At 48.5% G+C, this 16732-nt stretch overlaps 1 protein-coding gene across 1 annotated transcript in view; it reads right to left on the reverse strand.

Moving 5' to 3' along the window:
* The window catches only part of LOC140403226 (complement C3-like), a 466462-nt gene that overhangs the window by 391593 nt on the left and 58137 nt on the right, over nt 1-16732 (reverse strand). Inside the window, exon 5 of the mRNA XM_072490983.1 lies at nt 4058-4188. Within this exon, the coding sequence (XP_072347084.1) occupies nt 4058-4188 (131 nt within the window). The remainder of the gene's footprint in view (nt 1-4057; nt 4189-16732) is intronic.

The raw sequence follows: 16732 nt of genomic DNA on the forward strand, positions 1-16732 counted from the left end.
GCTGGCTTTTAAAGCAGACCAAGGTAGGCCAGCAGCATGGTTCAATTCCCGTACCAGCCTCGCTGAACAGGTGCCGGAATGTGGTGACTAGGGGCTTTTCACAGTAACTTCATTTGAAGCCTACTTGTGATAATAATCGATTTTCATTTCAGAGCATGCCAAATCGCACCCCACGTTTGTAGAACACTGAAGTTGCCCTGGTAAACTCGGCCCTTTTCTTTGCCAGGCCTGCCCCAATGTCCTGGCAGACCAAGATTCTGTGTCCATCCCATGAGCTCGCTTTTGTTTGCCTGGCCCACTGCAGGATCCTTTCCCGATCCTGGTATCGGTGCAGCTTTGCTATAATCACTCTCGGCTGCTCCCCTGCTTTGGGCCTCGGTCTGAGCGACCTGTGTGCCCTGTTGAGTTCTGGGTTGTTGGAGAAACTGTGTCTCCCGACTTGGTTACCCAGCATTTGGGTGATATAGCCTTTATATATCGGCTCTCTGCCTTCGATGCCTTCCTGCAGGTCCACAATTCGAATGCTCTGCCGCCGGGACCTGTTCTCCTGATCCTCGATATTCCGCTTCAGACTTCCCTGGGCCGCCGCCAACCTTTTCACCTCTGCCTCCAGAGCATCAATCCTGTCGCTCTGGTCCATCGAGGCTCTCTCGAGGTCCTGGATTATGTTTTCCTGCGACTTCACTTTCTTCCCCAGACGAACGATCATGCGTTGAAGGGAGACCATTGCCTCCGTCACTATCACCTTCACAGTCAGCTGGATCTCGGTTTTCAATGCCTCCTTCATGGCGGCCAGCTACCTTTTTAGGTAGATCCTCCACCCATCCCCTGGTGGGGAGAGGGAGGCTAGTGCTGGTGTCGGCGCCAGTGCTCGGGTCGCCGGTCTTTCCCGCTCTTGGGCGGCCGAAGCTTCCAGCTCGCCTCGTGGGTCCACCAGCTTGTCCGCCCGCTGGCCATGGCCCTTTCCACCACTTCTGCCCTCTCGTCAGCCCCTCGAGCTTCCGCTCGGCGGCATCTTCTCCCTTGAATTGTTTTCTCTTTTGGGATTATTTTCCATTGGTTTTTCACGCTAAATTCTTCTTAAAGTAACTTTTTTGGTTCTAGTTGGTAGGAGAGCCACCTGATATGCGTCCGTTCAGCACATCACTCTCACCGGAAGTCATCCTGACTCGCTCATTTATCCTCTCTCTGCTCTTTGCACTGTTCTCACTCAGACTCACAATTTTAATCCTCTCACTGCTATTATTTTATCCTCTCGTATATTGGCATTATCATCCATCTCTGAAGTCATCTCCTTCACTCATGGTTACAATTTAAATGATATTTTAAGACAGTGGATCATCCCTCTGCAACTGGATCCTTGACTTCCTGACTCATAGACCACAATCAGCAAGAATAAACAACAACACCTCTTCAACGATAGACCTCAATTCTGGACTAAATATTTCCATTACTCTTGGACCCTTTAAGTATGATATACTTCAAATTCAGGTTTCGGCAAACCCAAAAATTAGTGCCAGAGTCAGTACTTTAAATCTCTTCCAGCCCATCATGCACTGAGTTATGGTTAACTTGCAGTAACACCTAGATGTGAATTTTCCTGATCTGGAACTGTTACCTTCTTCGTGGACAGCTATGTGGGACATAATGGCTCCAGCAAACTATCTCTGAAAAATACTGTATGATACTTTAGTAAATTATGCATTTGCCACACATCATGCCCAAATGCTTTGCTACACATGTGCTGATATCACCTATACGGATGCTAATAACTTCAAAGGACCACAATGCTTATTGTTATCGTTGTGTGATTGTAGGAAAACTGACTGAGCTTTCTGTGCAACTTCACATCTAGGTGTTACTGCAAGTTCCCACCTGCTTCAAGAAGACCACCATCATACCGGTGCCAAAGAAGAGCCAGGCAATGTGCCTCAATGACTACCGGCCGGTGGCCTTGACATCTATCATTGTGAAGTGCTTCAAGATGTTGATCATGAGACACATCAACTCTATATTCCCGGAATGCCTAGATCCACATACCGCCACAACCGGTCCACAGCAGACGCCATCTCCCTGGCCCTACACTCATTCCTGGAGCATCTCGACAACAAGGACTCCTACGTCAGACTGCTATTCATTTACTGCAGCTCCACCTTCAACACCATAATCCCAGTCAAACTCATATAAAAGCTCCAAAACTTAGGACTTGGATCATCCCTCTGCAACTGGATCCTTGACTTCCTGACTCATAGACCACAATCAGTAAGAATAAACAACACCTCTTCAACGATAGACCTCAATACTGGGACCCTGCAGGGCTGCATACTTAGCCCCCTATTATCTTCCCAATTCACACATGATTGTGTGGCAAAATTTGGCTCCAAATGATACGACCGTAGTGGGTTGGATCTCAAACAACAATGAGTCAGGGTACAGGAGGGAGTGAGAGACCCTAGTGGCATGGTGTAACAACAACAATCTCTCCCTCAATGTCAGCAAAACTAAGGAGCTGGTCATTGTCTTAGGAAGCAAAATATCGTACACACCTCTGTCTGCATCAATGGTGCTGAGGTGGGGATGCTTGACAGCTTCAAATTCCTAGGTGTGCAGATCAACAACAATCTGTCGTGGTTCACCCACGTCGACACTACCACCAAGAACGCACAACCGCACCTATACTTCCTCAGGGAACTAAGGAAATTTGGCATGTCCACATAGACTCTTACCAATTTTTACAGCTGCACCATAGAAAACATCCTTCCTGGCTGCACCACAGCCTGGTATGGCAACTGCTCGGCCCAAGACCGTAAGAAATTATAGAGAGTTGTGAACACCGCCCAGTCCATCGCCTGAACCCGTCTACCATCCATTGACTCTGTCTACACCTCCCACTGCCTTCAGAAAGCTGGCGGCATAATCAAAGATCCCTCCTATCTGGGTTATTCTCTCTTCCAACCTCTTCAATCAGGCAGGAGATACAAAAGTCTGAGAACACGCACTAACAGATTCCAAAACAGCTTCTTCCCCGCAGTTACCAGACTCCAGAATGACCCTCTTATGCACTGAACTGATCTCTCCACGCATCTTCTCGCCTGTGCAGTGCTACACTCATAGAACATAGAACATAGAAAATACAGCACAGAACAGGCCCTTCGGCCCACGATGTTGTGCCGAACCTTTGTCCTAGATTAATCATAGATTATCATTGAATTTACAGTGCAGAAGGAGGCCATTCGGCCCTTTGAGTCTGCACCGGCTCTTGGAAAGAGCACCCTACCCAAACTCAACACCTCCACCCAACACCAAGGGCAATTTGGACATTAAGGGCAATTTATCATTGGCCAATTCACCTAACCCGTATGCTTCACTCAATGCCGGTTTCGAAATATTTACATTGTGTATTTATCGTATGTCCTATATTTTTCATCTATGAAACAATCCATCCGGACTGTACGCAGAACAATACTTTTCACTGTACCTCGGTACACGTGACAATAAATATTTCATCACATCAATCTCCAGAACGACTTAACCCCAGTGGCAAAGCGAAAATGCAATGGCTGGGATTTTATGGCCTTTCCCACCACTGGAATCTTCTGGTTCCGCCAAAGGTGATCTCCTGTGGCAGGTTCCAAAGCTGGACGAGCAAGCCTTGCAAAACACCATAGACGCCGACCGGTATGACTGGAAGATCCCACCAACGGCCAGTGGCGAGCCCCCTCGGAAAACACGCCGCGCGCGGGGGGCCAGAAAATCCGGCCAAATGATTGTAAAATTCCCACCAGTACTCACCCTTAGAAGGAATTAGGTATGCTGATCAGTATGATTATTATTTGCTCACACCTATATAGCGATTAAAATTAGTTCAGGCAGAATTTTGATTCCCAGTGTGACAACCTACTGTATCATTCAATGTATTTTGTATGTTCAATGTATTTTGTATGATGCACAGTTGTGAAAAGGTTCTGGATTATGAACTGCCAAGTCAATGAGAGAAATGTTTCTCCACAATGCTTTGGCAGCAAGTTCCAATTTTACAGCATTTTTTGACACTTACTTTACAATCTCGGGTACTTTAAAGGTGCTTCCAGTAATGCCAGTATTATCTTTGGCAAATACTTCATCCCTCCTCACAATAACGTCGTGTGGATTCTGAAAGAAAGACTTGTAAAAAAAATTCTTTCCTGGCTAAAACAAAACAATTAAAAATTATGGCAGCAGGTGGAATTCCAAAACATTGCATACATTTGTTTTAACAAAATCATCAATATATTTATTTCTTGAAGACACAGAATACAATTACTAAAATAGATTGTGTATCCAAGTAAAATTACATGTGCTCCAGTGGCACAATCGGTTAGCGCGCAGTACTTATAGAACAGTGCAATCAGCAGGCTATGCCGAGGTTCTTAGTTCGAGCCTCATCTGGAGCAGACATTTATCGGCGGCACGGTAGCACAGTGGTTAGCACTGTTGCTTCACAGCGGCAGGGATCCGGGTTCTATTCCCCGCTGGGTCACTGTTTGTGCGGAGTCCACACGTTCTCCCCGTGTCTGCGTGGGTTTCCTCCGGGTGCTCCGGTTTCCTCCCACAGTCCCCAAAGACGTGCTCATTCGGTGAATTGGACATTCTGAATTCTCCCTCAGCCTCCCTGAACAGGCGCCGGAGTGTGGCGACTAGGGGACACAGTAACTTCAATGCAGTAAGCCTACTTGTGACATGAAAAAATGAAACTCGCTTCTTGTCACAAGTCGACTTCAAATGAAGTTACTGTGAAAAGCCCCTAGTCGCCACATTCCGGCACCTGTTCAGGGAGGCTGATACGGGACATTATTAAAGATTATTATTATTAAATTAATATTCATGAGTGCTAGCTCATCATATTTTAACTTTTAGGTGCTTAAAAAAACATGGCTCTGTGAAAGAAAAACAGGGTTTGATTAATTTTTTAGTTCATTGAGGGAGTAACAAGCAACAAGGATGGATGGACAGATGGACAGATGCTCAGGTCACTCACGACGGCTATGGAAGCTTCTTCCCTTGAACCACCTGAACAGCAATGTGTTCACCAACACAAGCGATTGGAACATTGCCAGAATGCCCACCATGTGTGCCCTACCCAATATCCACATTGATAATTAAGCAGCAGGGATGATTCAAATGCAATTGCCTCCTCCAGCCCTCAAACCCTCTGAGGTCTCGGCGTTCCTCCAATTCTGGTCTCTTGCACATCCCCTACTTTCTTTATGCCACCAATGGAATTCCCTCTCTGAACCGCTCAGCATCTCAACGTCACCCTCCTCCTTCAACATGCTCCTTAAAATCTACCTCGTGATTGTCCAGACATCCCCTTCTGTGGGTTCAATGTCATATTGAATTTGACAACTCAACGGAATGTGAGCGTTTGGTGAGCTGAGGGAGTTCAGTGAAGGAGGAAGATTTTGTTCTTTTCCTTTTTCTAACTTTCTCACGCTGCAGGAATTGGTTCTTGAATTGCTACAGGGAAAGAATCAAGCTGCTGGTGAGTATCCGTGGTCAAGTTTTATTCTATTCCTAAGGTTTAAAATAGTACAGGAATTTGCGAGGAAATTAATAAATATATAACAGAAAATAAATTCAAAATAAAACACACTAGTATGGGAGGACAGGTGATTTATCATGGCTGCAGCAAGTAGGAGCTCCTGGATACCAGTGTAATCCAGGGCAAGCACATCTGCAGTTAAGTGTCTGCGACTTGAGGAGTTTTGGCTCACAGTCATTGAGTTGGAGGCTGAGCTGCGGACACTGCAACAGATAACGGAAGGCGAGAGTTACCTGAACACTGTACCAGGAGCCAGTCGCACCTCTTAGGCAGGGTCTTCTGATTTGGAGGGTAGTCAGGGATAGCAAAATGTGGCTGCAGCTGAGGCTGGTAGGGACCCAGGAGGAAGGAATGACAGCCTCTGCAATCATTCAACAGGTTTTAGCTTTTTCTCAGCTTGTTTTGATGAACGTTGGGGCTGCAGGGTGGATGAGCTGACTTACCATGCCACTGTGGTACAGAAAGAAATTCAAGTGGGGGAAGCACAAAGGAATGTAGTGGTAGTAGGGGACAGTATATTAAGGGCGAGTGATACTTTTCTCTGTTGCAAAGAGCGAGAGTCCGGAAAGCTGTATTGCCTGCCTGGTGCATGGATTCGGATATTTGCAAGGAGTGGAAAGGAACTTACAGGAAAGGGTGGACCCAGTGGTTGTGGTCCATGGAGGTACCAACAACATAGGCAGGATGAAGAAGAAGGTTCTGCATCGTCAGTATGAAGAGCGAAGCGCCAAATTAAGCAGAACCTCAAAGGTAATGATTTCTGGATTATTACCTGTCACGCGCAAATTGGCAAAAGACAAAGAAGATTAGCAAAATGAATAAGTGGCTCAAGGACTGGTGTGAGAGAGGTGGGTTTCAGTTTGTGGGACAAGGCACCAAAATTGGGGAAAGTGGAGCCGTACCGTTCAGACAATGTACAACTGAACCTTGCTGGGGCTGTTCAAGCAAACCACATAACTAGGAACGTAGACCAGGGTTTGACACTAAATGGTGGGGCAAGGGATCAAACTTGGGAAAATGTGGTGGGCCAAAGAGTAGAGACAAGGGGCGGGATTCTCCCCTGCCCGGCCGGGCAGGGGGTCCCGGCGGGATGGAGTGGCGTGAACCACTCCGGCATCGGGCCGCTCCAAAGGTGTGGATTTCTCCGCATCTTTAGGGGCCAAGCCCTCACCTTTAGGGGCTAGGCCCGCGCCGGAGTGGTTGCCGTCCCGCCGGCTGGTGTTGAAGGCTTTTGGCGCCACACCAGCCGGGGCCGAAGGGAGTCTGCCGGCCGGCGGAAGTCCGCGCATGCGCGGGAGCATCAGCAGCTGCTGACATCATCCCCGCGCATGCACGTGGAGGGGCGGTCACCTCCGCGTCGGCCATCGCAGAGGCTATGAAAAATGAAATGAAAATCGCTTATTGTCACAAGTAGACTTCAAATGAAGTTACTGCGAAAGTAACATTCCAGCGCCTGTTCGGGGAGGCTGTTACGGGAATTGAACCGTGCTGCTGGCCTGCCTTGGTCTGCTTTCAAACCCAGCGATTTAGCCCTGTGCTAAACAGCCCCTATGACACGGCCGACACGGAGGGGAAAGAGTGCCCCCACGGCACAAGCCAGGCCACCATGGGGGCACCCCCCGGGGATAGATCGCCCCACGCACCCCCGCGGACCCCGGAGCCCGCTCACGCCGCCTGGTGCCGCCAGTAAGGGAGGTGTTTTAATTCACGCTGGCGGGACCGGCATTACAGCGGCGGGACTTCGGCCGGAGAATCGCCGGGGGTGGCCCGCCGACAGGCGTGGCGCGATTCCCGCCCCCACCGAATCTCCGGCGATTCTCCATCCCGGCGTGGGGTCACAGAATCCCATCCTAGGTAAGAGATAAAAGTACCAATATGGGTATCCCAACCATGACAGGTTGGGACAGGGAGTACAAATCTAAAACAAAGAACAAAGAAAAGTACGATGATGTGGAGATGCCGGCGTTGGACTGGGGTGAGCACAGTAAGAAGTCTTACAACACCAGGTTAAAGTCCAACAGGTTTGTTTCGATGTCACTAGCTTTCGGAGTGCTGCTCCTTCCTCAGGTGAATGAAGAGGTATGTTCCAGAAACACATATATAGACAAATTCAAAGATGCCAGACAATGCTTGGAATACGAGCATCAGCTGGTGATTAAATCTTTACAGATCCAGAGATGGGGTAACCCCAGGTTAAAGAGGTGTGAATTGTGTCAAGCCAGGACAGTTGGTAGGATTTCGCAGGCCAGATGGTGGGGGATGAATGTAATGTGACATGAATCCCAGGTCCCGGTTGAGGCCGCACTCATGTGTGCGGAACTTGGCTATAAGTTTCTGCTTGGCAATTCTGCGTTGTCGCGCGTCCTGAAGGCCGCCTTGGAGAACGCTTACCCGGAGATCAGAGGCTGAATGCCCTTGACTGATGAAGTGTTCCCCGACTGGAAGGGAACATTCCTGCCTGGTGGTTGTTGCGCGATGTCCATTCATTCGTTGTCGCAGCGTCTGCATGGTCTCGCCAATGTACCATGCTTCTGGACATCCTTTCCTGAAGCGTATGAGGTAGACAACATTGGCCGAGTCACACGAGTATGTACTGCGTACCTGGTGGGTGATGTTCTCACGTGTAATGGTGGTATTCATGTCGATGATCTGGCACATCTTGCAGAGATTGCCATGGCAGGGTTGTGTGGTGTCGTGGTCACTGTTCTGAAGGCTGCAAACAATGGTTTGTTTGCGGTTGCGCGGTTGTTTGAAGGCAAGTAGTGGGGGTGTGGGGATGACCTTGGCAAGATGTTCATCTTCATCGATGACGTGTTGAAGGCTGTGAAGAAGATGTCGTAGTTTCTCCGCTCCGGGGAAGTACTGGATGACGAAGGGTATTCTGTCGGTTGTGTCCCATGTTTGTCTTCTGAGGAGGTTGGTGCGGTTTTTTGCTGTGGCGCGTTGGAACTGTCGATCGATGAGTCGAGCACCATATCCCGTTCATACGAGGGCATCTTTCAACGTCTGTAGAGGTCTGTTACGCTCCTCCTCATCTGAGCAGATCCTGTGTATACGGAGAGCTTGTCCATAGGGGATGGCTTCTTTAATGTGTTTGGGTGGAAGCTGGAGAAGTGGAGCATCGTGAGGTTATCCGTGGGTTTGCGGTAAAGCGAAGTGCTGAGGTGACCATCCTTGATGGAGACGAGTGTGTCCAAGAATGCAACTGATTTTGGAAAGTAGTCTCTGGTGAGTCTGATGGTTGGATGGAACTTAGTAATGTCATTGTGTAGTCGTTTCAGTGATTCTTCGCCGTGGGACCAAAGGAAAAAAATGTCATCGATGTATCTGGTGTATAACGTCGGTTGAAGGTCCTTTGCAGTGAGTAGGTCTTGTTCAAACTTGTGCATGAAGATGTTGGCGTATTTGGGTGCGAATTTGGTCCCCATGGCTGTTCCGTGCGTCTGGATGAAGAACTTGTTGTCGAAGGTGAAGACGTTGTGATCCAGAATGAAGCGGATGAGTTGCAGAATTGTGTCTGTAGATTGGCAATTGTTGGTGTTGAGTACTGAGGCTGTTGCAGCAATGCCGTCGTCATGGGGGATGCTGGTGTAGAGTGCCGGGATGTCCATTGTGACGAGGAATGTTCCTGGTTCAACTGGTCCATGGGTGCTGAGTTTCTGTAGGAAGTCCGTCGTGTCGCGACAGAAGCTGGGCGTACCTTGTACGATGGGTTTCAAGATGCCCTCGATGTAGCCAGAGAGGTTCTCACACAGGGTCCCATTGCCTAAAACGATAGAACGGCCTGGTGTGTTGGCCTTGTGTATTTTCGGGAGGCTGTAGAGATCCCCAATGCGGGGAGTACGTGGGTTGAGAGCACGAAGGGTGCTCTGAAGATCTGGATCTAAGGTCTTGATCAGTCTGTTAAGTTGGCGGATGTGTTCCTTGGTCGGATCTGCGGGTAACTGTCTGTAGTGTTCTTGGTTGTTCAGTTGTCGGTATACTTCTTTGCAGTAGTCCGTTCTGTTCAGTATGACAGTGGCCCCTCTTTTGTCTGCTGGTTTGATGACGATGCTGCGGTTGGTCTTGAGAGCGCGGATGGCATTGCGTTGTGCTTGGGTGACGTTCGGGGCTGTTTTGTGAATGCGACTGATGAATCTGGCATTGACGCGACTCCTGATGGCTTGAGCATACATGTCGAGTCTAGGGCTGCGGCCTTCCGGAGGGGTCCAATTCGACTCTTTCCTCTTCAGTTTCCACACCGCAGATCTCTCGGTTTGCTGTTCCGGTTCATTGGTAGTCTGCTTGGGTTCGCTGTTGGCCTCTTGAGGTCTGTGGAAGAATTCCCGGAGCCTCATTCGCCTGATGAATTCCTCCGTGTCTGCCGCAAGACTGATGGGGTCCATTTTGGTGGTGGTGCAGAAATTGAGCCCTCTGCTGAGGACTTCGATTTCGTCTGGTTGAAGGGTGAAGTCTGACAAGTTGACAATAGATTTCCCTGTATTGTTTTCTACTGTGGTACCGGGGGTGGCTTGGTTGCTGCTGGTGGTGATACCGAATTTCTCAAACTTCCTGTTTTTGGTATGAATTTCGGTGGCATAGTATTGTTGTCTCATCTGTTTGGCGGTGTTCCACAGCTGGTCTGCTGCGTCCTGAGAGCAAGTTGAGAATATGGCCTCTATCTTGGTTTCCAGTTTGCGTCGTCTGCTGTAGAGTTGGCGAACGAGGTGGTTGAGGAGTGTGAGAGAGGTGCGACGGCAGAGTCGCTCGGCGTAGTCTGTGTTGTAGGTCGACTTGAGTGGGTTTGTGATCTGTCGCCCTTTCGGGATCTTGTCTGTTTCTTGCATCTTTGTAGAAACCTAATGTCAGTGTCTATATGCGCGATCTTCCTGAAGATCCTCTCCACTTTTGGCCGGCGGTTTGCGGTGTCGATGGTAGCCATGATGTGGAGATGCCGGCGTTGGACTGGGGTGAGCACAGTAAGAAGTCTTACAACACCAGGTTAAAGTCCAACAGGTTTGTTTTGATGTCACTAGCTTTCGGAGCGCTGCTCCTTCCTCAGGTGAATGAAGAGGTATGTTCCAGAAACATGTATATAGACAGATTCAAAGACGGCAGACAATGCTTGGAAAACGAGCATCAGCTGGTGATTAAATCTTTACAGATCCAGAGATGGGGTAACCCCAGGTTAAAGAGGTGTGAATTGTATCAAGCCAGGACAGTTGGTAGGATTTTGCAGGCCAGATGGTGGGGGATGAATGTAAAGTGACATGAATCCCAGGTCCCGGTTGAGGCCGCACTCATGTGTGCGGAACTTGGCTATAGGTTTCTGCTCGGCGATTCTGCGTTGTCGCGCGTCCTGAAGGCCGCCTTGGAGAACGCTTACCCGGAGATCAGAGGCTGAATGCCCTTGACTGCTGAAGTGTTCCCCGACTGGAAGGGAACATTCCTGCCTGGTGATTGTTGCGCGATGTCCGTTCATTCGTTGTCGCAGCGTCTGCATGGTCTCGCCAATGTACCACGCTTCGGCACATCCTTTCCTGCAGCGTATGAGGTAGACAACACTGGCCGAGTCGCACGAGTATGTACCGCGTACCTGGTGGGTGGTGTTCTCACGTGTAATGGTGGTATCCATGTCGATGATCTGGCACGTCTTGCAGAGATTGCCATGGCAGTGTTGTGTGGTGTCGTGGTCGCTGTTCTGAAGGCTGGGTAGTTTGCTGCAAACAATGGTTTGTTTGCGGTTGCGCGGTTGTTTGAAGGCAAGTAGTGGGGGTATGGGGATGACCATGGCAAGATGTTCATCTTCACCGATGATGTGTTGAAGGCTGCGAAGAAGATGTCGTAGTTTCTCCGCTCCGGGAAAGTACTGGACGACGAAGGGTATTCTGTCCCATGTTTGTCTTCTGAGGAGGTCGGTGCGGTTTTTTGCTGTGGCGCGTTGGAACTGTTGAACGATGAGTCGAGTGCCATATCCCGTTCGTACGAGGGCATCTTTCAACATCTGTAGATGTCTGTTACGCTCGTCTGAGCAGATCCTGTGTACACGGAGAGCTTGTTCATAGGGGATGGCTTCTTTAATGTGTTTGGGTGGAAGCTGGAGAAGTGGAGCATCATGAGGTTATCCGTGGGTTTGCGGTAAAGCGAAGTGCTGAGGTGACCGTCCTTGATGGAGACGAGTGTGTCCAAGAATGCAACTGATTTTGGAAAAGTACAGCACAGGAACAGAAAGAAAAGTACAGCACACGAACAGGCCCTTCGGCCCTCCAAGCCTGCGCCGACCATGTTGCCCATCTAAACTAAAATCTTCGACACTTCCAGGGTCCGTATCCCTCTATTCCCATCCTATTCATGTATTTGTCAAGATGCTCCTTAAACGTCACTATCGTCCTTACTTCCACCATCTCCTCCGGTAGCGAGTTCCAGGCACCCAGTACCCTCTGTGTAAAAAACTTGCCCTCGTACATCTACTCTAAACTTTGCCCCTCGCACCTTAAACCTATGCCCCCTAGTAATTGACCCCTCTACCCTGGGAAAAAGTCTCTGACCATCCACTCTGTCTATGCCCCTCATAATTTTGTAGACCTCTATCAGGTCGTCCCTCAACCTGACTACCTTCTCTCTGACTGTCAATACTCTTGAGGGTTCTACCATTCACTGTATATTCCCTACCTGCATTAGACCTTCCAAAATGCATTACCTCACATTTGTCCGGATTAAATTCCATCTGCCATCTCTCCGCCCAAGTCTCCAAACAATCTAAATCCTGCTGTATCCTCTGACAGTCCTCATTGCTATCCGCAATTCCACCAAGCTTTGTGTCATCCGCAAACTTCCTAATCAGACCAGTTACATTTCCTCCAAATCATTTATATATACTACGAACAGCAAAGGTCCCAGCACTGATCCCGGCGGAACACCACTAGTCACAGCCCTCCAATCAGAAAAGCACCCTTCCATTGCTACTCTATGCCTTTTATGACCTAGCCAGTTCTGTATCCATCTTGCCAGCTCACCTCTGATCCCGTGTGACTTCACCTTTTGTACTAGTCTACCATGAAGGACCTTGTCAAAGGCCTTACTGAAGCCCATATCGACAACATCCACTGCCCTACCTGCATCAACCATCTTTGTGACCTCCTCGAAAAACTCTTATCAAGTTAGTGAGGCACGACCTCCCCTTCACAAAACCGTGCTGCCTCTCGCTAATACGTCCACTTGCTTCCAAAAGGGAGTAGATATCTCCAGAATTCTCATCAGTAATTTCCCTACCACTGACACTTTGGGCAGCACGGTAACATTGTGGATAGCACAATTGCTTCACAGCTCCAGGGTCCCAGGTTCAATTCCGGCTTGGGTCACTGTCTGTGCGGAGTCTGCACATCCTCCCCATGTGTGCGTGGGTTTCCTCCGGGTGCTCCGGTTTCCTCCCACAGTCCAAAGATGTGCAGGTTAGGTGGATTGGCCATGGCAAATTGCCCTTAGTGTTCAAAATTGCCCTTAGTGTTGGGTGGGGTTACTGGGTTATGGATAGAGTGGAGGCGTTGACCTTGGGTAGGGTGCTCTTTCCAAGAGCCGGTGCAGACTCGATGGGCCGAATGGCCTCCTTCTGCACTGTAAATTCTATGTAAATAAGGCTCACTGGCCTGTAGTTCCCTGGATTATCCTTGCTACCCTTCTTAAACAAAGGAACAACACTGGCTATTCTCCAGTCCTCCGGGACATCACCTGATTTCTGTCAAGGTCTCAGCAATTTCCTCTCTTGCCTCCTTCAGTATTCTGGGGTAGATCCCAGAAGGGCCTGGGGATTTATCCACCTTAATATTTTTCAAGACGCCCAACGCCTTGTCTTTTTGGATCTCAATGTGACCCAGGCTATCTACACACCCTTCTCCAGACTCAACATCCACCAATTCCTTCTCTTTGGTGAATACTGATGTAAAGTATTCATTTAGTACCTCCCTCTAAGAGTTTGAATGAAAACAAATGAACTGAAAGAGAAATAAATCGGTGCAATCTGATCACCATTACAGAGACATGGCGACAGGATGACATTGATTGGGACTTGAATATTGAAGGATACATTACATTTAGAAAGGACCAAAAGCAAGGGAGATGTAGAGGTGTGGCTCTGTTAAAGAACAAAGAACAATACAGCACAGGAACTGGCCCTTTGGCCCTCCATGATACCAACCTTGGCCAATTAATGCTGGATATCTAAGTTCAGGAAACCAGGATGTCGAAGCAGTTTGGATTGAGGTGAGGAATGATAAATGTGAGAAATCACATGTGGAAGTGGTGTCTCGGCCTTCTAATTCTAACTACACGGTCGTACAGAGTACAAAGAAGAGATAATAGGAGCTTGAAAGGTACAGAAATAATCATGGGGGATTTTAATCTATATACAGACTGGAAAAATCAGATAGGCAAAAGCAGCCTAGATGAGGAATTCATAGAATGATTTCAGAATAGAACAAAGATTAAAGAAAGGTATAGCACAGGAACAGGCCTTCCAAGCCTGTGCCAATCATGATGCCCTCATGAAAATTAAACCTTCTGCCCTTACTCAGTCCATATCCTTCTAATCCCTCCCTATTTATGTACCCATCTAGATGTCTCTTAAATGCTGCTAATGTGCCTGCTTCCACCACATCGACTGGCAGCACGTTCCAGGCACCCATCATTCTGTGTGAAAAACTTAGCCTGCACATCTCCCATAAACTGTCCCTTCTCACTTGAACCTGTGCCCCTTTGCTATTGACATTTCCACCCTTGGAATAAGCTTCTGACTATCTACCCTGTCTATGCCTCTCATAATTTTGTAGACCTCTATCAGGTCTCCCCTCAGCTTCTGTCTTTCCAGTGTACATAATCCTAATTTATTCAACCTCTCCTCATAGCCAACGCCCTTGAGACCAGGCAACATCCTGGTAAACCTTTTTTGCACTCTCTCCAAAGCTTCCACATCTTTCTGATACCGTGGTGACCAGAACTGCACAGAAAACTCCAAATGCGGCCTAACCAAGGTTTGAGATAGCTGCCGCATGACTTCTGTACTCGATGCCCCAGCTGTTGAAGGCAAGCATGCCATATGCCTTCTTAATTGCCTTGGCCACCCGTGTTGCCACTTTTAGGGAACTGTGGACCCCCACACTCACATCCCTCTGTATGTTCATGTTCCGAAGGGTTCTGCCATTTACAGTATCATTCATACCTAGATTTGATCCTCCAAAATGCAACACCTTGCATTTGTCCAGATTAAACTCCATCTGCCATTTCTGTGCCCAAGTCTCCAGTCTATCTATATCTAAAGTTGTATCCTCTGACAATCCTCGGCACTATCAGCAACTCCGCCAATCTTTGTGTCATCCGCAAACTTACAAATCAGACCACCCACATTTTCCAAACATCATTTACATATATTACACACAACAGAGGACCCAGCACTGATCCCTGCAGAACACCACTAGCTACTGATCTCCATTCTGAAAAACAGTCTTCCACCACTCCTCCTTGTCTTCTAGAACCAAGCCAGTTCTGTATCCATCTAGCCAGCCCACCCCGAATCCCATGCGATTTTAGTTTTTCTACCAGACTGCCATGTGGGACCTTGTCAAACGCCTTACTAAAGTCCATATAAACTACAGCCATAGCTGTAGTTCTTCATCACCTTTTCAAAAAACTCAATCAAGTTGGTGAGACATGACCTCCCACGTACAAAACCGTGCTGCCTGTCACTAACTAGTCCATTTTCCTCCAAATGTGCATATATATCCTGTCCCTCAGTATATTTTCCAAAAGCTTTCCCACCACTGACGTCAGGCTCACCAGTCTATAATTTGCTGGATTATGCCTGCTTCCTTTCTTAAACAAGGGAACAACATTGTCTATTCTCCAGTCCTCTGTTTCTTAGAACAACACATTCCAAAGCTAATCAGAGAGTAGGCTATAATGGACCTGGTAATGTGCAATAAGATAGGATTAATTTACAACCTCATAGTGAAAGTGTCCTGAGGTAGCAGCAATCATAATATTCTTTCATTTCATTCTTTCATAATATTCTTGTCATTTGGTAGTAATATTGCTAGGAAAACAACATTTTGTCAAAACCTTTTGCCTTGCACTCATCAGGGCCATTCTTGGCATTCTTGGGATTGTCCTGATGACAGAAAAATGAGAAGCTTCAAGGGGCTTAGCACAGAGCTAAATCGCTGGCTTTGAAAGCAGACCAAGGCAGGCCAGCAGCATGGTTCAATTCCCATACCTGCCTCCCCGAATGACTAGGGGCTTTTCACAGTAACTTCATTTGAAGCCAACTTGTGACAATAAGCAATTTTCATTTCATTTCACTTTTCACAGTGGGCCTGATTCTCCAGGAAGCCTGGCCCAAAACGGCCACCGATTCCCCGTTTTGTTGGGGGCGAGCAGGGAAGAAGTGTAGAGCTCGCAGCTCTAGCTGCCGATGCGGCCCTGAGCATTTCCGGTTCCATGGCTGCACATGCGTACAGTGGCGGCCTGCAGCCACCGCGCCATGCTCCATGGCAAGACTCAGCCCACGGACCCGGACCGCAAAAGTAGTGCCCCTCTTCGGCCGCTCACGCGCCCCGGACCGCCCGCCCAGTGCCCCCAGCCCTGAATAAAGCACCCATACCCGCAGATCGGCCCTCCCCCGACTGTGGCGGCACCGGACTGACTCCGCAGCCGCCACGCTAAGTTCCTGACGGGTAAGACCACGTCGGGAACTCGGCTGGTCGGGGCCGGAGCATCGCGGGGCAGGCCTCAGGCAATGGCCTAAAGCCATGGATACGCGGCGCGGCGTACATTTTTCCGGGGGCGGAGAATCCGAAAACCGCCGCCGCCCCGACATTGCTGGCAAAACGGATTCTCCACCCCGTCGCCGAATGCGATTTCGGCGTCGGGGAACGGAGAATCCAGCCCAATGTCTTTTTTCAGCAAAATTTATTTTTACATTCAGTTTGAGGGAGATACCATTCCGTCCAAGGTTAGTATTTTAAACTTATATAATGGCTTTCTGAAGACATGAAAGCAAAGTTAGCTGAAGTGAACTGGGAAATGAAGTTCGGGAATAGGGCAACAAAGGTTCACTGACAGGCATTTAAGGGTACAGTTCAGACAATGCAAAATTTGGGCGGCAAGGTAGCACAGTGGTTA

This window comes from Scyliorhinus torazame, chromosome 27 (assembly GCF_047496885.1).
Source record: "Scyliorhinus torazame isolate Kashiwa2021f chromosome 27, sScyTor2.1, whole genome shotgun sequence".
NCBI lineage: Eukaryota > Metazoa > Chordata > Chondrichthyes > Carcharhiniformes > Scyliorhinidae > Scyliorhinus > Scyliorhinus torazame.